This window comes from Epinephelus lanceolatus, chromosome 15 (assembly GCF_041903045.1).
Source record: "Epinephelus lanceolatus isolate andai-2023 chromosome 15, ASM4190304v1, whole genome shotgun sequence".
NCBI lineage: Eukaryota > Metazoa > Chordata > Actinopteri > Perciformes > Serranidae > Epinephelus > Epinephelus lanceolatus.
The window spans coordinates 16,912,766-16,934,241 of NC_135748.1; the positions used below are offsets into that span (position 1 = coordinate 16,912,766).

The following is a 21,476-nucleotide window of genomic DNA, read 5'->3' on the forward strand; positions in this document are numbered from 1 at the left end:
TGAGCGTCGATGTCACCCTGACTGTCCTGTAGAACTCAGTTCAAGCTCTATATGGAGAAGAAAGAATGGAATAGTGGAATATTCGAAATAAACAGCACAATACAATTTGACTGACATAATTCTGAGTCAGGTACAGCCCTACATAAAATGGATCCAGAGTCATTTTACTGTGTCAACCACCACCACTGATCTAACTGAGCTGCTGACCACTTCCAGGCCTATGGTGTCGGAGCCCATCAACAGCTCTCTCTTCCATCAGTTGGCTGAGCAGCTACAACAGCAGAACCTGGAACAGTTTCAGAAGCAGCTTTTAGAGCACCAGCAGCACCAACAGAAGGTAGCTACACACACTGTACAAACACAGATGTCTGCTTTCCAAAGAATGTTTTTCAGGATTGATGGTGTATATGAGTTTGACGTGGTTTAACAGATTAATAGTTTTTCATTCCAAGTTGTGCTATATTAATCGTACCAAATGACTTGAATTGCTTAACAAACAAAATAGATGCAAATAGATGACACAAGTATCTGCAGTCAGATCAAGTCGTTTAGCTTTACCTGCACATCCAGTGGACTTAGTACTCGCCCAGAGGGACCACACACATACAACACAGCAGTAACTGACCTATAAGTACTAACTCCCCATCCCCAGACAACACACAATGCTTCACATGCCAAAACATGGCACGCTCCTCAAAAAAGCAAAAATTAAATGGCTTTCTTTTTACAGTCATTGATGAATATGCTCAGACTTGCTTGTTTAGATGCCTTGTTAATAAAGCATATATTATAGATACACCACTTTTTTTCCCCCCAGGCAATGAACATAGAAGGGCAGGACTCAATCTTTGGGCAAGAGAACTCAGTTGCGACTGCTCAGAGCAGCAGCCAGCCACAGCTTCCTGAGCCAGATAACAAAGTGGATGATTCCATAGACAACCAGCAGCAGGTATGCCTGGGAAGTGGGCCATTACCAGAACTGTATGTTATATTCATTTATACCTTGGTTTTATTAATAATTTTTGTAAATGAAATGAATGCCTCAACACAAGGACTGTTCTAGGTAATGTTTATTTAGCTATATGCCTAGATCTGATAGTAATTACTCCAGTGTCTACATTGCCCTGTATTTCTGTGTAGAGGGGTGTTGAAATGACTCTGTCTTTTTCAGGACATGGATCTGGATGAGGGCCCAGATGGTATGGAGGAGGAGATCTTTGAGGCAGAGGAGAAGAAGACTGTAAGCGCACGCTCCAGAACACGCTCAAGGTCGCGCTCTAGGTCAGTCCCACTTATTTCTGAAGTCTCATTTTGTAATGTGTTCTAAATATGCCTGGAATATTGCTGAATTGTCTGTTGTATAAGATGATCTTTTAACCTCATTAGAAAAATGCTGACTGCCCTGAAGGTCCAATGCAGTAGCACTGTGAGAAGAAAACGATAACTATAAGAAACTGGTTCCTACTGGAATATGTTTATGTATAAAGAAGAGAGGCCTGTGGTGTTGTGGCAAATGTGACATAAAGTCGGTCTGGACAAATTTCCAAAGGTTTTGGTGTTTTCTCTTCATAGGTCGCCCAAGAGGAGAAGGTCCAGGTCCCGCTCTGGCTCACGGAAACGTAAACACCGCAAGCGGTCACGGTCACGCTCCAGAGACCGCAAGAGGAAGTCATCACGGTCTTACTCAAGTGAAAGACGTGCCCGAGAGCGAGAAAAGGAGAGGCAGAAGAAAGGACTGCCTCCTATTCGATCCAAGACTCTAAGTGGTCAGTCACTGTGAAAGTCATTATATCAGAGTATGTTCCTAGTTTGCTGTCAGTGCTTTTCTTTTGAATGTATTTTTTTCCCCCTGTACCCGTACTCAGTGTGCAGCACGACTCTGTGGGTGGGTCAGGTGGACAAAAAGGCCACACAGCAAGACCTCACCAACTTATTTGAAGAGTTTGGGCAGATTGAGTCCATAAATGTAAGTAGACCTCTGCCCCTCCTAACCCTGTAATTTAGTTACAGCACGTTATCAGTTCCAGTTGATCTCCACAATCTTAAAATGATATCTGTTATATGAACTTCATTAACATATAGTGACCTCCAGCTGTCGTTATCTGTCTGCAATATTTCTATTTCAATCCCTCTATCTTGCTTATTTCTTTTTCATTCATCTGTTCTACACATTCAGGCTCTCTCCTTTTTTCATTGAAACATTTCTCATCAATCACACATCTAAGTCTATTGTCATTTTGCACTGTATGGTCATGTCTTGTTGTTTAACCTTCCCACATCCTATGTAATGTAATTTGTGGTTGTGTGTGTGTGTGTGTGTGTGTGTGTGTGTGTGTATGTATGTGTGTGTGTCCGTCCCCCCTGCAGATGATCCCTCCAAGAGGCTGTGCCTACATCTGTATGGTCCACAGACAGGATGCGTACCGTGCCCGCCAGAAGCTCAGCACTGGCTCCTTTAAGATTGGCTCTAAAATCATCAAGGTGCACATTACCTTTATAATTTAATTGATTGTATTCTCATTCTCCTTGTGGTTTCTTCTAATATAATTTTCCATTGACCTCTAATGGTGAAACCTCAGAGACAGTTAAGCTTTTCAGGTACATGGATCCCTTTGTGCTCCCAGAAATGACTTTGAAAATTTTATTTTTTGACCTTCTTGTGTGTGTGTGTGTGTGTGTGTGTGTGTGTGTGTGTGTGTGTGTGTCCGTGTCCAGATTGCGTGGGCTCTAAACAAGGGGGTAAAACAGGAGTACAAGCAGTTTTGGGATGTCGACCTGGGCGTCACCTACATACCTTGGGAGAAGGTGAAAGTGGATGACCTGGATGGCTTTGCTGAGGGAGGAATCATCGACCAGGAGACTGTTAATGACGGTAAAAAAAAGCAATACATCTATTTATTCACTTCTTTGCCACAAGCACTCATGTAAGGAGGATACACAGACAGGTTTGTACACACATGATGAAAGCATAACGCAGATATCCAAACACAGGCAGTTCTTAGCATTTAATCATCTAAGTGGATTTGTTTTCTACCCCATTCCCTCACTTGTTTGTTTTGTAATGCTAATGCACTAAATCCTTTAAGAAATCCCATTGGGAACCCCCCACCCTCATAGAAAAATGAAGACAGGGCTAAACTCCCAAATCCAAACAAAGAATTGGACGACAGTAACTTTTTTTCATCTTGATGTGTGTTTCTGCAGAGTGGGAAGCAGCCAAGAATGCCGAGCCAGCGAAGGAAGTTACAAGTCAGCCAGTAAGCACTGAGACTACAGCAGCATCTAAGACCCAGACGGAGACCTTCAACCAGCAGGTCACCATGATGCCTGTACAGGTACTGAAGAGGGTCTGTGTCAATATATAGATAGAATGTAAACAACGCAGTGAACAAAGGGTTCACAGTTTTGATTTCTGCCAATTTTCTCTGAAAAGCTAATCTGTTAAACAGATTATACGTTGCAACACGTAGGACTGTTGTGATGTGATATACATCCAGAGAGCAGTGGGTTTTTTAAAAGACTGCTGGAACATGGTTTGGAACTTGTGTACCATGTAACTAAGCAACTGCACTCTCCCATACCTCTCTCATTCAGCTCCCAGTTGCCCAGGCTGTTCCCAGTGCAGTCGGTTTGGTGCCGCCTAGCTTCCCTGTCACCATGGGCATACCCCCGCCAGGCTACGGGCCACCGCCACCCTTCATAAGGGCTGGCTTCAATGCCTCACAGCCTCCGCCAGGTAAATGACACAAAGGATCGTATAAAGATTTATATAAATAATATAAATCAGACCTACAGAGAATAAACAAGCTTACACACAAAAACTTCTGTTGTGCAGGTTTCATGCAGGCAGCACAGACAGCAGCCATGGTCTCAGCAGCTACTTGTGAGTATTTATCACATGCTTTCCTTATAACTAATTTGTGCATGTGGTTTAAAAAATTGAAATATCCTTTCAAAGCACTTGGTTTGAATTTATTAGCTTGGGTTAAATTTTCTTTCTCCTGTATCCATCTATAGCTCTAGTGCAGCCTTCAGTGGTAACCAGCCAAGAAGGTGTCAAGGAGTCACCATTTGGTGCTATGATTCCTCCAACCAGCACCATCCCTGGCGGCTTCATGGCCGGTGTGTTCAACCCAGTGGGAGTCCAAGCTCAGCAAGCCACCAATGAGAAAACATCACAGTCTGCAGAGGGTATGGATGCTGCTGCAGAGATTACACTGCAGGGTGAGGCACTGCTAATGTGTTCCTGCATGAAAGAGATTAATAGATTTTACAAAGGTTATTTGTTGAATGTTAACATTTATATTTGTCACTGTGTTTTGTCTCCAGGCATGCAAAATGCAGTCCGCAGTGGGATGGGCCTCCTTGGCATGCACCCCACAGCTTCGCTCACCCACCAGCTTCATCAGTCTGGTCTGACTGGGCAGAGAATGCCTGGCCTGCTGCCTCTGGATGTGCGACCCAACCTCCTCCAACCTGGGGCTGCCGCCCGTTTCCCACTCCTCATGCAGCAAGGGTCCGTTCAGCAGGCTGCTGGCCTCCTTGAAAGTACCCTCCAGGCTCAAGCTCGTGCCAGGGCTCCCTTCTCTCAGCTCGACCCCTTCAACCGGGCCCCCACCCTCACCAATGAAAATGTATCCAAAACAGAAGATGAGTCTTCCTCTGGAGCCGATGAGGGTAAAGACCAGGACTACCGCTTCCCTCCAATGGAAAAGCAGAGTACAGGCCTGTTGAGAACCCCTCCTCCAGAGCATAGGGAGCCCCTTGGAGGTGGTGGTGGAGCAGGAGGTGGTGGAGGGGGTGGAGGAGGCAGGCCTCCCTTGCTCCAGACCCCTGGGGCTCAGCCAGCCAGAACCAGCCTAGTGGGACGTCTGCAGGCTCTTGCAGGCTTCACTCCTGATAACCGCTGGAACCAGACCAGAGGGGACTTTGATGAGCGAGATGGCATGCGAGGAGGCCTGCAAGCCCCAGGTGGTCCGAAAGGCTTCCAGGAGGAGCGGCCCACACCTGGGCAGAACTTCCCCAACCGCTTTGACAACCGTCCTGGGACAGCAGCAGGAGCATCTGGGGTTTCGGGCAATGCTGGAGCTGCTGGGGGGCCACAGGCCTGGAACCGTAGTGGTGGTGCCGCAGCACCTTTTGACAGTGAACTACATCAAGACCTAGATGAGCGAAGACGCCCTTGGGACAGGCAACGAGACAGAGATGAAAGAGATTTTGACTTCAGGAGGGAGATGAATGGTAACCGCCACAGCCGAGAGCGAGATCGGGAACGTGAGAGGGAGAGAGACAGGGAGCGAGGCAGAGACCGCAACAGGGAGCATGACCGCGACAGAGACCGTGACAAAGAGAGAGACCGAGAGAGGGAACGTGAACGTGGGGGCTGGACACCTCTTCTCCCCTTGCCTACACCTCTGCTTCCAACTCCACCTCTTAATCCCAACCTGACCCTGAACCAAGGCAAACTGCTTGCACCACTCAAATTAAACCCCCAGATTCAGACCCGATTCCAGTCCCCACTCCTGCCTCAAGCTCAGGCCAAACCCCCTCTCTTAGGTCTGAATCAGCCGCTGCCCCAAGTTCAGGTCAAGTCTCCACCTCCATCACAGAGCCAAGCAGCTGTGGCCGAGCCTGAGTCAGAAACCCCAGCTTCATCTGAGACACCTCAGTCACAGTCACCACCTTCAGCTCAATCACCTGACCGGTCATCTGACAACAAAGGTCAGAGCCCATTGACTGAGGCTCCCACCCAGTCTGAGTCGTCACCACAGCGTGAGACCCTGCCACAAACAGAATCACCATCCCAGCCCATGGCTCAGTCCCCGGCCCAGTCCCCAGCTCAGTCCCCCTCCAAAATCACCACTTCTCCAGACACTGAGACCCCAAGCCAAGCCTCACCGCTGGTTGAGGCCTCATCCCAGGACTCACCTGTGGCCTTCATGCGATCTGTCAGCCCCCCTGAAGAGACGACTCACTCTCTGGAGGAGCAGGAAAGCCCGCAGAAGGAGGAGGAGGAGGGGGAGGAGGAGGAGTCACAAGAGAGAGCCTCCTCACCTCAACCCAGGTGGGTCAATGGAACTGGGATGGACAATGGCGCTGTGGCCGAGTCTTCACCTCAGGCCTCCCCCGAGCTCTCTCCTGAGCCCACTGAAGAACCCTCTCCTGAGTCTGTGCTCCCTGAAAGTGAACCGGAGCAGCAGCAAGAGCAGCTTGCCTCTCCTGAGGACGTAGACAATGAACAGAGTGAGCCCATGGAGGAAGCTGCGAGTCAGCCAGTGGTAGACACTGTCACAGACACTGAGGGGACATAATCATCACTCAGTAGGTAAAAGATCATTTTGTAAAGTTGTCTCTTCTTCTCTGTACTCATGTCAGCAAACCACCACACGGGACATGGCGAATACTGACTCACATCAGTTATTGTCTTATAACCAATAACAAATGATTTTATCTCTCACAAATGCCAGTGTACTTAAATAGAAGGCTCTTTAGCTGATTTATTGATAGACAATTTTGTTTGTGTTTTTATTTCCTTTTTTAAGTTGTAATGCCACCCCACTCATTTTAATTAATCTAAGCTTGGCGAGTTTTACTGAATTGCCTACCAAAATGTTTCAATTGTATATGGGGAAAATACGCTTTGACCTTCCTATGGAAGAGAGTAAAAAAATCCTGGCTGTTCAACAATGGATTGAATACCGTTACACACGATACTTGAACAAGGCAGTTGCTGGCCCCATTTCTGTCTCCTCTTCTTTTAAAATGCTGCTGCAAAGTTTCCAGTGAATGCTTTTGTGGTGTCCTACAATGCTTTCTGTTTCCAAGCAGAACCAATAGCCTGCATACAGTTAGACCAGTACAGCTGATAAAAATTGGGAAATATGAACATTTTTAAAATGAAAACATGAAAATGTATCCCCAAAATAAAATGTCTGTAATTTGTTTCCAATTATACAGTGAACACAAACAGAAAATTACATGCCAGGGGGAAGAAAAAGAACATGTTGGGTGCATATTGTTTTTAGTTTGAAATAAACATGCTTTGTCTGTTTAAAAACACATGCTTTAGGACTGTTTTCTGACCCAGGACCAGTGGAAACTAAGACTGCTTTACAGGCTCGTACACATTGGGTGCTGTCACTTCAGTCGATTTGATGTTCTCGTAACTCAAGTTGCTGCTATACCATCCATCCACAGAGCACTTTGTTGGATGCAACCGTGGGACTTGTAGTTTTTAGTTTCTGATGACTTCAGCCTGTATGTTTCCCTAAGCTTTTGCTGGGTGACTGTTGAGAATGGGATTGTGCCTTTTTGAATGGATTTGTCGTGTCATGATGATGCTACCCAACACTACTGTGTGATGTACACCAGACTGTGCGCGCAACTCAGACGTTTCAGACAGCTCTATGAACACAATGCTACCTGCACAGAAATTGACTGGCCTACCGTTTGACTGGTAGCTGGGCAGTTTGTACAGCACTCACCTAGAGGAGAACAAGTCTATATACTCCATCGTTCTGTGCATGCAGGCCTGTAGCCATGTTTTAACCTTCTTGTGTCTCTCTTTTGTCATTTCATACTTGTAGTGCTTTTCTGTTGAGACATACTACTAGAAATCCATAGTCTGCTGTTCTCTCAGACCAAATGTCTACTACAGGAGTTGTGATGTTGAATAAAAGTTGAAGGTGCATCAGTTTTTACACCTCTTATTGTCATGAATCCTAACTCAGGCTGATCAGATGACCTCCTGCACACACATCAACACTGCAGCTTCAAACATAGATAACAGTCGTTTAAACCAGTGTATTGGGATAATTATCCTATACTTTCTTAGTTTCTAACTATATAAATTATCTAGACTGTAAACTTTTCTTTAGGTAATACTTCAGTTCACTTACTTTCAGGCAAGAATAGAGGCCAGCAGTTGAAAAACACCTTGCAAAAAACCCCCATGAGACCCAAGACACCGAACAAAGGTCAATCCCACACTGTCAAAACACTGCAATACTGTATTTCACACCTAGCAATAAAGGTGTAGATGACTACCAAATGCCCTCCTACTAAAGCACTTGCATAATCTGCTGAATCTAAGCAAAGGGCACATTTCTCACAAGGGACACTTCCTATATATAAGAAGAACATATAAAGCAGCAGCCATCTGGCACTTGCCTCAACAGAACAAAAGGGTAAGGAGGAAATATACAAATGAGGGAGATGTAGAGGAAGTAGGAGAAGATGCTGGCCACTGCTTTACCCCCCTCCGCCGTGCACTGACAGAGACCCGGCTAGTACAGCTGGAGAAAGTGCTTACACAGCACATGCTAGCACCCAGAGCTTCCCTATACTCATTTATGGCCCAGCCAGTGTCAGAAAACACAACCTCGAGGATTTATTTAAACAGTCGCCTACATCACAGCGATGCCACTTCAGCACTTTTTATTTTTACAGCGAAAAAAACAATGGAAGAGCAGCACAATGTGCCGCATAATGCCTTTACCTCTAATTACACTTGAGCTTAGCCTGCTAATCCAAACATTAACACACAGAAAAAAAAAATCTGTCACAGTTCGGCTCTGGATTTAGCATCTAGAGACCCATAAGCTGGGCTGAAAATACCCACTTGTGTGTCTCCGAGGAGGACTCACTATAAATTTCTAGCTCTCACCTGACTCTCTAAGGCCCGGGCAGTCAGCCAGGTCGAGCCTCCTGATGACCTCCCCACAGAAAGATTTGACAGGCTGAGACTTTGAATCAAGTGTTATCTGCCCTGATACAGGCACACATGTACACAGCAGTTGGCTAGCTCTGCCTTGGACAGCAATAAAAAGAAATCCTCAATCCATGGAAGGCTAGCATCCTTCAGTTATCTATCTGCGGCAGAACAAAGGGCATGTCTGCTAATGTGGATGAGGCTCTGATATGTGCATTTCTTCCTCTGCAAGCTTCATATTAAAGCCACTATAACTAACAACAGGCACAGTTGTGACTCACCCTTGAGTCTAATGGTGGTCCTGTGCCAAGCCATTTGCACATCATTGCCATGTTATACTCCATATAAACTCAAGCCCATGGGAACAAAGCAAAGTGGGCCTGACCTTTTAGTTGAGGATTACCCCAGCATGGGCAACTAATGAGAGCACCCAAACTATAATGGGATGGAATAATAATACAGTGCTAGTTCATGCCCATTTGGTAGTGCTAATGTGTGGTTATTGCTGTAGGTCAGAGACAGAGACAGAGACGTTCCCCTGCTGTGAGGAAGTCAATTATACAGGGTGATGAGGGTTAGAATTTAGCTTGTAAATTAGTTTTAATATGACGTGGGGAAATCATAAAATCTCCTAGTTTGATGCTTAAAGATGTCCAACTTCAGGTCATAATTTACTCTATAAGGAGCATTTTAATTAGTTTGGGTGATATTGAAGACAAGTGGTGCATTTCAACAACAAATATTGTTCTCCTGTTGCCATTAAAAAGACCACAGCCTGTGCGTCTGTAGTGTCAGTACCACGTCTGACCATTTGAGGTCAGTATGGTACTGCAGCTCTCACCATTAGGGCAGTCAGAGGAGTGTTGCTCTCTGTGCAGACTGGGTTCTTGGAGTGCGACAGCTCGAAATCTGCAGTGCTCACCTCTCTTACCTTCTGTGCTTCACTCTCGCTGAGACAAATAAAAGCCCACCAGTGCCACGGCGGAGTAAATCCACACATGAAATTCCCTTCTTTGAAACGACAACAGGCTCGGTGTAAGGATGAGGGCAGAGAAAATTGCTGCCATGCGGAATCTTCATGGTGCCACCGTGCTGAAATTAATTCGTCAGATACCTCTTTCCATACCTTTTCCAGATCGATACAGGAGCGCTGTGATAAATGGAATGAGGTCCTTTTAGTGTTGAGACTTGGCCCGTTTTCTCCAGCTTCTCAGTTGCTGCATTCTTAATTGATTAAAGCTATTGATTAGGCCTCCCAAAGCCTTCAGACTAAAATCAGCCTTTATCTATCAGCCATGGCCAGATACCCAGATATCATATTTGCACATGGTGGAGTCTGTGCCGAGTGGAGAGCGTTGGCGTGGCTGCTCGCATGAATAAATGAGCATGAGAGATTGAGTTAGAGCAAAAAAACAGTCATTTATCTTCAGTCCACCTAGTTATGCAGGAGAGGAATCCCCTATCTCGGCTCACACTCTGCAGCCACAGTAATTACTCACCACTGTGGGAGCGTGTGTAAGTTTCCTCTGCCTTCAAGAAACCACTCTCGGCCCGGCTCTCCGTTATCAGAGCCAGCAGACTCTTCCAGACTGGGCAGAGGTGTTCAAAGTTCCTTTAACCCAGGAACTCAGCCTAGTCATGAGTCCCCCCCACCCCACCCCCCCACCCCCCTGCTGCAGGCCGCACCCTGCTGAAAATTGGCTGAGAGAGGCAGCAAGGTCACAAAGTCCCCACCCCATGGGGAAGTGTGAGTGCAGGAAGTCAGAGCAGCGGCAGCCCTGGAGCTAGTTGTTGGGGAGCATTCACTGGCTTGCTCAGGGGCACTTTAGCAGAGTGTGTACCTGCCAACATTTGGACTCAAACTGAAGTCCCCAGGTTCTCACTTGCTGCTCTTTTAAGCTCCTGGAATTTTAATTCATGCAGCCAAATAAAACAAAACACTCACTCTGAGGAAGATGTGAAGCTGATGCTGTGGCCATTATGGCCTTCATCAAATCAAAGACACACAAAACAGCAAATGAATATATATCAGGTGATTGACATTCAGTCATTTGCAGCTGTATTGAATATATATCCTATGCTTTTGTTCTGTATCTTTTAATGGATACACCCAAGACAGCTCTTACTTGGTAGAGAAGCCTGTACACACATTTATTAGTTCTCTGCTTTCAGACAGCTTCTGTAAGTGTAGCCTAATGGTAATGTGGCTCCTTTGTAGTATTAGTCTTACTGAACATGTCCATCAAAATTCTTCTTTGATTAGCCGCACTAGCAGTCTGTCTGCCCACCACTTTGGTTGAGACATCTGTCTCAACAACTGTCAACAACAATATCATATTTGGTATCCACAGTGCTTAGAGGATTGATCCTAATGACTTTGGTGATCCCCTGACTTCTCCTGTTGCACCTCTGAGGTTGACATTTTTGGATTTCAGTGAAATGTGTCAACAATTGTTGGGTGGATTACCATGCAATTGGGTGCTGACATTAAATGTATCACATCCTCATCAGTCAACAATAATTAGTGTTTAGTACTAATTTGTTGATGATTTTAATCTGTAAAGAAATGACGTTCACAAACAAGCGTACAAAACTCTTAACATGCTATTTAGTACACTAAAACACAATGTGAGACTTTTTTACATGTCCGACACCTTAGTATGAAACCAATAATACGAATTATTTCCAGTGAAATATAACAGTAGGCAAACACTGGACACCATGCTGACCTAAATGTCCCACAATGCAATGTGGTAGACAACAACGCACATAACAGACAATGGCGAACAGCAACCAAGGCAGCTCTGTAACATCAGTAAAGCTTCAATATAAGTGTAAGTATAAGAATTCACTTTGCCAGGTGTAATATTCTTACCATGGTTACACATCTCCAAATGGCAAGGAGGCTCTGATGAAGTGTAGTTTAGTTTAGTGTCTCCAAAAAGATGCATAACCCACTGCTGTTTTTTCACACAAAAACCTATGTTGTAGAGTAGTACACATACTGAGTACTAGGGCTGCCACTAACGATTATTTTCATTGTCGACTAATCTGTCGCTTATTTCTTCCATTAGTCGACTAATCATTTCATCGAAAAATGTGTTAAAATGTTGAAAAATGACGGTCTGTCTCGCCCAAACCCCAAAATTACGTCATCTAATGTCTTGTTTCATACTCACGCCAAAGGGTTTTAGTTCACTGTCACGGGAGAGTGTGTGAAGCTGCCAATATCTGAACGTAAGAAGCTGCAGTAAGAGTATTTTGGGGTACTTTTATTGTACTTTTCTATGAAAAATAACTCAAACCAATAAGTCGACTACTAAAATAGTCACCGATTATTTTAATAGTCGATTAGTCATCGATTAGTCGACTAATCATGGCAGCTCTACTGAGTACGTAGTGCATAGTGTGCTATTTTGGATGCGGCATTGGAGACATGCTGGTGTTTAGCATGAGTAATGTTTACAAAGTTTACCATTTTACTTTAGTGTGTTAGCCTGCTAACATTTGCTATTCAGCACTAAATACAAAGTGCAGCTGACACTGACTGCGTTGTCATAGTTTTGCAATGATTATATATGAACTAAAATATTGAATAAGTTGAAAAATTTTACTTGATGGTGGTGTTAAATGACAACTCAGGATAAACAAAGTGAGTACAATTCATCTCAACAGAGACACAAATGAACTTCATGGTGGGGCTACAGGATGAGTCAAGGGTTCACCAAAGTGAGGGGACTGTGACTGTACAAAAGTTTGTGCCAATCCATCCCTTCAATATTAAATTACATTACTGGATAAGTGAAAACTTTGACCAGCTGGTGGCGCTAAATGAAAAGTAGGACTCACCAAAGTCAGTAGGATTCATCCTCTGGGGACCATGAATGCAATTGACAACATTTCATAGCAATTCATCTAAGTTATTGTGCTATTTCAGTCCATACTAAAGAGGTGAACCCATAGACTGGGTAAAATAATGGACGTAGCTACTGTAACGTCACCAATTATTTTGTAGACTCCCGTTTTGAGGCCATCACCTTCTTGGATTCTTAGTTATATAAAAATTCACCACCTGTACAGTCGTCATGAACAGGGAAAGTAGCTATAGAGACCAAAACCATTTTTGTACCAAGCTTTAAACATATTTATTTCTGCTGTAAAGTTGGGCATTTTTTAGCAAGGGGGTCTATCGGGATTGACTCACTTTCTGAGCCAGCCTCAAGTGGCCATTCAATGAACTGCAGTTTTTGGCACTTGTATGTTGGTTTAATTTTTCAGCCTTGGAGGTTGATACTTGGACGGACACCAACTGACCATATCTAGAGCCAGTCTGCTAACATGGCTAAAAATAATAGTTTACTTCTATCTAGCTAGTTTTCACATCTTTACCCACAAAACCCAACACACTGACATTACCATCCTCACACAGATAAAATGCAATACTGCGACACACGTCCCATAACGCTTTCATGCACAAATGATAAACCCTTTTGAAGAAGGTTAACAGAGGCCTTTATTTTGACACCACCATGTGGCCAATTATAACATTTACTTCACAGCAAATGAGGAACATCAAAAACATGGCTGTAGGCTCTTGTCAGCATATGTGTCGATGTGTCTGAGGCTCCCCAGTGATTTGCAGAAGTTCATCCAATCCAGACTTATTTCTACCTAATATTGTCAATTGTTCTCCTCTACAGAGTGAGTGCTGCTCCACTTTTGTTTTTCAAAGTAGCAATATGTCTCATTTTTCTCTCAACTTTCATCCTCTCTTGGGGCTAATAAAAATTTGGTAGCAAGTTATTTTCTTTTTTACGTCATGCCAGGAGCAGGAGGAGAGAGAGAGACTGTGTGTGCCAAGTTGGTGTCTATTTGCATACGGAGGAGGTGTGTGTGTGTGTTATCAGTGGTCTACATGCCTGTCACCTTCTCCTACACACATAACTAACTGCGCGTGTATTGGCAGTGTGTCAGCCGTGCCGCATTGCAACCAGAATGAAACCCATTAGTGCGAACATGGTTTACACAGGCGGAGACAGTACATTTACAGTTTAGGATTGATGTCTGCTACTGTTGTCTCTGTTCACATTGTTAGTCCCTAATCATTCCTGTTAGTGGCCCCATTTCAGTACACAAATATCTGTAAACATACATCATTTGTTTACATGTGACTATCTGCCCAAAAATGTCTGTCTCATCAGAAAAGCTCTGTCAGTGCTTCTGCTTCTCGTCTCAAACTGTCCACGCTTGTCGTGGGGCGAGTGTGGGGTCATTGCAGGAGGTTAAGGGTCACAAAGACACAGGGAGGAGTCTGGGAAAAATGCAGGACAGGGTAGTCAAGGAGATGAGAATGAGAAACAAACATCTTTCCTTGATTTTCAGAGAGGATCCAGCCATGATTCACAGCAGGCGGAGTGTTGTGTGTAATGTGGGTGACAGGGGAGCTTATTAAATCTGCCAACACAAAAACAAGGGATATGCGCGTGTGTGTGTTTGGGAGAGGAGGGCGGGTAAGAGGGGGAGATATGCAGGGAGGGAGGTGTGCTGAGATGCTGAGCAAGCTGAGCGAGCGTTTGACAGCGCAGCACATTGTGCCTGGATATGGGGGGAAACATGAAATGTATCAGTAAAGACAGGCGGGTTACGGGCTGCAGCCTCCAGCTGTCAGTCTTACATCAGCGCCGCTCTCATACGAGTGGGCCCATGCACATATTGCAGTCATACACACTCGTTTAACCAACCTCCCACAGCATGTACATCATTTTTCTGATTATGTAGTCTCATTCTTGCACTCCTCCGCAGCTACACAAGGTGTGTGATAAAGCCCCAGCACACATGTTCACACGGCCTTATTATGTAGCAGACATTTTACATCCTCTTTGTTCTGGCTCCATTGCCTCCATTCACGTGTCTGTCATCATTTGGAAAGACGACCTTATAAAAGCTGGTTATTAAAGGCTGACTCAGCTTCTTCCTGCAGATGTGACACCTGGCTCATCAACTGGCAAAACAAGCCTCATTGTTTCCATTAAGCGCTATAGCGAGTGTGAGCGTCTACCTGCCCACACATATGACTCTATTTGTTCGCCCCCAGTCTGCTTTGCTCCCCCCGTGCTGTTTGTTAGTATGGTGGAAGAAGCTAGCTGGTAATTAGCCCTGAAGGCCTCCTAGTTGTCTGCCTGTTTGTTTACCACGGCAAGAAGCAGATTCCCTCCTGAGAGTCGGAGGCGTCACTCAGAAGTGTGCACAAGAGACGGAGCAGACGGTGTCAAATTAAAAAGATAGGAAATTCCTGACTCACCAGAATCATGCAGTAGAGGGGGAGGAGGGTTAGGGAGAAAGTCGACAGATTTGTAAGGATCAAGGGGCTGTGATCAAACCTGGTTGTGTCTTTTACTGATGTTTTAGAACCGTGTTTATCACGCACCACCAAATATCACGTCTGACACGACTGATTCGGGGGTTTTGAAGGCAGATACTGGAGCTCTTTGGAGGGAAGCTGCCTCCATTTTGGGTCAATATTACACAAAACCTCCTCAGTTACCTCTACTGGTGTCTGACTATGCAGATAGTTTGGGTTAGGGCTGGGCGATATGGAGTATATCACAATATTTTTGACCAGATACCTTGATGTTGGAACAATATTATAGGGCTGACTATCGTGCTTTCACAAAATATTAATACTATGAGATTTTTGATTGATTTTTGATAAGTGGGTAAAGGCAAACAATAGAACAGTAGATCAGCCTGGTAAGTTCAGGAAATGACATCACTTCACTGTAATGAGGCCTTTAAACCCAGGAAAAGACAGCATCTACCATATGATATCCAAAATCAAAGTTGATAGCTTGTCTCATATCATGATATTGATTTAATATTGATATATTGCCCAGCCCTAGTTTGGGATTTTGGGATCCATGTTTTGATCTGAGACATATTGTACTTGTGGCACTCACAGAATTAAAAGATTTCCTGTAAAAAATTCAGCTGCATCATCTATTTCCAGAAACAGTGACCCATTTACTTTGGGTTATCCACAGAACACACTGTCAACAGTTTTCATAGACTATTCAAGTGGAAATTACACAGTGTGTGTGAAGTGATCCTTTACATGGTGACCTTTTTTTGGTTTTTAAAAAAAGCTCCCCTTCCATGCATAATAATAAAGCCAAAGCACACAGAGTGACATCATGCTGCAGTGCTGTCAAACAACAACCTGTTGAAGACACTGAAAGAGACATGCTGGCTTTGATCGGGATAACTGAAATCTATTGATTTATTGATTTCTATTCCAACATCCCATTCATCATATTACAGACGGATGGTGTCATCAAAATGTTTCTGTTATCCAAGATAAAACAGCTCATCCAGAAACATGCATAATATCAGTGGCTAATATCAGCATCTTTAAAGGAACTGTAAATGATACTCAGAGCATTAAAATGGCACCAAACAACTTTTGCTTTGTAAAGATATAGTTAAGTAATGACGTCCTGAGGATGTTAAGTGGTGCATGAAGCCATAAAAGCTTGATCTTCTCCACTGTGGGGCACATTGAGCAAGCACACTAGGGACGTACAGCGGCCAAATGGCTAACTTCCAGTTTAGCCCTCCCACAAACTTGAATGGGGACAAAAATGATTCAATCGTACGGCTCTTCTTGATGTTAGAAAAGTTATCAGACAAAAATGGATCAAATCCTGATAGTGGAACAAGTGATTTCATGGGGGCTGTGACCCTCAAAGAAATTTATCCACTGATTTACAGACGCCTCTTTCACATCATAAGTCTATGGAAAAATATCTTTATGGGCCCCATGGCATCATGTGACGGACCCAGATGTTGTAATTCCTTGTTTTGCCACTATGTGACATTGGCCCCCCCCCCCCCCCCCCACCCACCCATCCACCCAGGTTATCACTGTAGCTCTTTCAGCACCGTTGCTGTCTTAGCACTGTTTGCACTTTTAGCGTTAGCCATTACCACTAGCACCTGATAGCCCCAGCTCAGCCACCTCTGTGTTGAGAACCATGTGCAGACAACCTTAATCAGACACTGATTCAGCTCTTTGAAATAAGAGGCAATTTAATATTTTATCAGCCTAATTTTAATTCCGCAATTTTGAGGAAAGTAATTGCTCTGCAGAACATCTTTATCTTAACACTACTTTGTCTTCTTTCAAGATACTCATTCTTATCATATTCCTGAAATAAGGGAAACTTTTCTGGTTTCCCGATGAAAGATGAGTCCCAGTGGCTAAACCTGACAGAAACTATCTGTTTATCCCACATGTAATGAATCGGTTCTTTGTGGTCGGACTGCACCATCTCTAGACACACAGAAAGCCCTTTATGTTGAGATTCATTTGGAGGTTTGTGAGTAAAACATGTTAAACTCTCACCTTCCGACATGTTAAGACAGAAGAAGAAAGACAGTGTCCTGCCTACGAGTAGTTAACCCTGCGTTGAGCGCTGCAGTCCTCCCTCCTGCCGCTCTTCCAATCTGTCCAGTGTATGCATGTGATAGTGTGTGTGTGCGACTTTGTCAATATCACCCACGAGGGTTTCCCTGCCACCATGCTGATGGGGATTAAACATTCATGATCATGTTTATTAATGACCAGCAGGCATTAGGGATCTCCAGGCTGTCACACATACACACAAAAAAGCAAATACACACTTTTTTCTCACTTTTTTCAACCGCACACTCACACACATTTACACTTTCTCTCATACACCTACACAATCTTCCTCCACTTTCACACACAAAACCTCTTTCTATTATCCCGCCCACACATATCAGGTACACAGACACACTTTCTCCCTTGATCTCACACGCCGACACACTCGCACCGCCACACACACACACACACAGAAAGAAAAACCACACACCTACAAAAATGCTACAGTACATTCATGAAACACACACTTCTGAATAAATCTGTCTTCATGTTGTTTAATTTGGCAGTGAGGAAGTGTGTGTGTGTGTATCTGTGTGTGTAATATGGATCCACTGGCCTGTTAAATAGAAAAAGAACAGATTTCCTGTCTCCGTGTCTCTCCGGACCGCCGTTCTGAACTCTCCCAAGGGTGGAGGGATGGACTGGAGGGGAAGGACCTTGCTGAGAACATCTGTGACGGCTGGCCCCAGCAGAGACTGCAGTGTGACAGGGCCTATCCACAGCAGATGTCACACCAGAGTGTGTAAGAGATAGAGAGAGTGTGTGTGTGTGTGTGTGTGTGTGTGTGTGTGTGTGCGTCTGTAATCAGGGTTGAGAAGTCCATGACCTAGCGAAGATGTAGAGGAAATGCTCTCACACTCTCTTCCTCTCTGTCCCTCTTTTCATTCCTTCCTGTCAATTCTTGTGGAAATGTAGCTGTAAATAAACCTGTGGGCAAACATGACCAACAGCAGATGATCATCATATTATTAATTTCTAAAATAAAGTCTGTATACCTTTTGTCTGTCCTCCGTTCATCCCTTTTTTCCCTTCGCTCTAAGCTCTGGGACCATTTGTCCTCTTTTGATGTGATATGAAAACTCGACATTCTTTGCCCTGCAGCCTCTGCAAATGAAATGACAAATGAGTGATGAGCAGAGCTGACGCTGCACTCCTCACTTTGTCCTCTCCCATTCTGCATGTATTCTCTCTTCCCTCCATCTCTCCATTGTAGGACTGTCCCCCTCATTACTCCTTCACTCTGCTTCCTCCCTTTATCCTTTTTTATCCCTCTGACCATTTGCCTCTCACCTCTTGTTCTCCACTCCTTTTTTTACTTCTCAGTGAACCGTGTTGCTGTCTGGGCAGATTCCCTGGTAAATTAACCCTATCAATCGGAGCCTAGTTCATGAAACCAACTAAAAAGTCAGTTTAAAAAAAGAGCATGAAGGTTATTTTTTGGTTTCATTTTCATCATGTCTATAGAGAGCAGTAAATTACCCTTCAAACTACAGGTAAATCACCTTAAATGAATTCATCCTTTTAGAAGGAAATCACCAGTTATGCCGTGTTCATACTACATACTACATGGTATCAGCCCAATTATAGCCCGACGCAGTGACATACAGTGTCGGCTCGTATTGTGAATGACAATGAGTGTTGTGTGCAATAATCCATCGTTTTATCTTGTGTAGTGTGTCATAGCAGACGACAACTGATGCCACGCCTGGGAAGCCTCACGACGTCCCAACAGAAAGTCTAGCATGTTTGATTTGGGATTTTGGATGGATGTTACCATGACACAGTAGAAAGGGAAAAATGATAGCATGAAACAGCAGAAACACTTAAGCTAAACCCAGTGAGTACTGCCATTAAGCCACTGGCGGGGCTTTTACTTGCCACAACTGCAGAGGGTACCAGCTTCACGTGAAACAGACTACATTATAAACGGGCCGGTATTTATTATTCCATCTGTATATTTCTTAACACTTCCTGTATCTGTTTAAAATTAAAAGCTCATTATAATTTCAGTTGAGAGAATCCCTTCATATTCTAAACAGGCTTTTATTGTGAAACATTTGCAGGAACTTGTTGTGGAGGATTCAGTGACTTGTATAATTCGCAGGTGGTACTTCAAACGTAGCTCCTGTCAACTGGTGGCACTTTTTCTATTACTACAATAACTTTTCGGCTGGCACATGAACAGCCACAGTGACTGAAGTAATAGTAATTACAACAAAAATATGTCAAGAATAACCCGATGACATCGCACACGTCGCGATAGACAACCAGGAATGATTGGTCATGGACCATTGTGTAGTCTGTCATGTCTGTCGGCCAACTCATGGCACGATTTTATGACTCCACAATCGCCTTATTTGACATAGTGACTGTCAGAACGAACAAAAATGTTGTGTCATGTGTCTTTTCTTGAACTACTCATAACACTTTTACATTTTATATGTTGTGCGTAAAAGTCTCAAAGGAACAACAAAGAGGTTTCAGTAGCTGTAAAGAAAAATCTAAGTGTTGTTGCAGGTATGCCCAAAGTGTCAGAGGCCCTGAACTACAAAATATCACTCAAATTAACATGTACCGACCAGCAGGAGATGCAACATGACCACAAATATATGCAAGGGAATGGCAAAGAGACACAAATTTACAATAAAAAGGGGCAAACCACACAACCACAACCACAAAGAAAAGACACAAAATGACTTTGAAGAGATACAAAATGACCAAAAATACACCAAAAAAATCACAAAGGGATGCAAAATACAAAAAAGCTCCTAGCTCCTATTAAGAAGAGGTGGTGGGGCCATTTACATATCTGTGCCCATTGTCCCATGACTGTTAGGGACTATTTTCTCTGTTTTTAGTTTCCTTCTAAATGTGTGTTTGCATTTGAGGGAGTCGGGCTGCCTGAATATATATACATAATTGTGTTTTAATGGCACTGTATTGACTCTGTATTAAAAATAAAACACAAACAGCTTTTTGCTGCTAACATGTCAAGTCTTCTTACTTTGGGTAATGTCGCTTTTTCAGCACAGCGTTTGCTAACGAGAAAGAGAACGCCAGAAGTAATGATCGGGAAAACATGAGTGAGTCTGCAGTGTGCACTGATGTCAAACAATAGACACAAAAAGTGTGCTGCCTGTACAAAATGATTCAGTACAACTTCCCTGCAACACATGCTCTCCTTTTGAAGCTGTTTGTGTTTGGTTTGAGTCAGAGAATTCAAATTAGACCGAATCAGGAAGTGATATTCAAACAAAACTTGAAATAGAAGCTAAGTTCAGAACAGGAGCCAATAATGACTGTGGTAGGGAAATCAGAGGAGGGTCGGGGGGTTGGTGCAGAATGTTTGACGGGCGAAGGAGGAAGTCGTAGCTAATGAGTAAGCAGACAGTATGCCAACTTCTCTCTTTCTCCCCCATCTTATCCCCCCTCCCCGAGTGTCACGTGGGACACCAGGGAGAAAATGAGAAACATGAATCAGGCACTCTTCTCCAGTGTAAGAGTTACTGTGTTGGGAAGATGATCCCAGTCAGACAAGACCACTCTGGGCTGGGATGGGGAGTAAAGTGGATAGAAAACATGCACCAGTTAAAGGATATTCCACCTTATCACAACTTGGATCTTATTATAGTTTAGTTGCCATGCAGTCGGTGAGCAGGTATACATATACATAAACACAGGAGTCGGACAAAATAACAGAAACCTTTCATATGAGACAAATAGCTTTCATCATCGTCATAATTACAAGGGCAGCTACACAGGCAAAGTAACCAATGTACCAATTAGTGGTGTGTGTCAGCTGTAAAAGAGGCCTGACAATTAGTTTTTAATGAATGCTTTGTGGTTTGTATTATATGGGATGTGGATTTGTACGTTTTTAAAGTTCAATATTAGCCTAATATATCTGATGTGGCCACCGCTTATATTTGGAGCTGCACTCATCTGCTGTTCACTTCAAACAGGTCAAAGATAAACTTTCAAAAGGTACATTTTTTGCATCTATGCAAAACTACCAGACTTGTCTCTCGACTTGTCTGCACTGAATTTTAAAATATTTCCATTTAGAGTCAACGCTGTTACAAAATTCTTGTTTTTACTGTTAAAATGGCTTCTGTTATGTAATATTCAATTGAATATGTAATCCATGTAAAGTGGAAACAGAAGACTTTTCAACTTTTCCCCCCAGGCCTTTCCAAGTAGTATTATTGCACAGATTGCCTAGCAACTACCACAGTTCCACCGTTTTTTCGGTTGTTCAATCGTCTGCCATTTCTGCTACTGGGGATAGTTACCATAAAAAACGTA

General features: G+C 43.8%; 1 protein-coding gene across 5 annotated transcripts in view; it reads left to right on the forward strand.

The window, feature by feature from the left end:
* LOC117267086 (rho guanine nucleotide exchange factor TIAM2) overlaps positions 1-21,476 on the forward strand; it is a 136,789-nt gene that overhangs the window by 24,775 nt on the left and 90,538 nt on the right. For 2 of the 5 annotated variants that reach the window (XM_033642728.2, XM_078174996.1), the window contains exons 9-20: positions 217-337; positions 818-949; positions 1,172-1,281; positions 1,573-1,766; positions 1,866-1,966; positions 2,368-2,481; positions 2,716-2,872; positions 3,205-3,335; positions 3,595-3,736; positions 3,836-3,883; positions 4,018-4,224; positions 4,330-7,695. In XM_033642728.2, the coding sequence (XP_033498619.1) occupies positions 217-337; positions 818-949; positions 1,172-1,281; positions 1,573-1,766; positions 1,866-1,966; positions 2,368-2,481; positions 2,716-2,872; positions 3,205-3,335; positions 3,595-3,736; positions 3,836-3,883; positions 4,018-4,224; positions 4,330-6,311 (3,439 nt within the window). In that variant the 3' untranslated portion in view covers positions 6,312-7,695. Of the gene's footprint in view, positions 1-216; positions 338-817; positions 950-1,171; positions 1,282-1,572; positions 1,767-1,865; positions 1,967-2,367; positions 2,482-2,715; positions 2,873-3,204; positions 3,336-3,594; positions 3,737-3,835; positions 3,884-4,017; positions 4,225-4,329; positions 7,696-21,476 lie in introns of those variants that run through there. The other 3 variants (XR_013493341.1, XM_078174995.1, XM_033642723.2) reach the window with 3 other exon arrangements.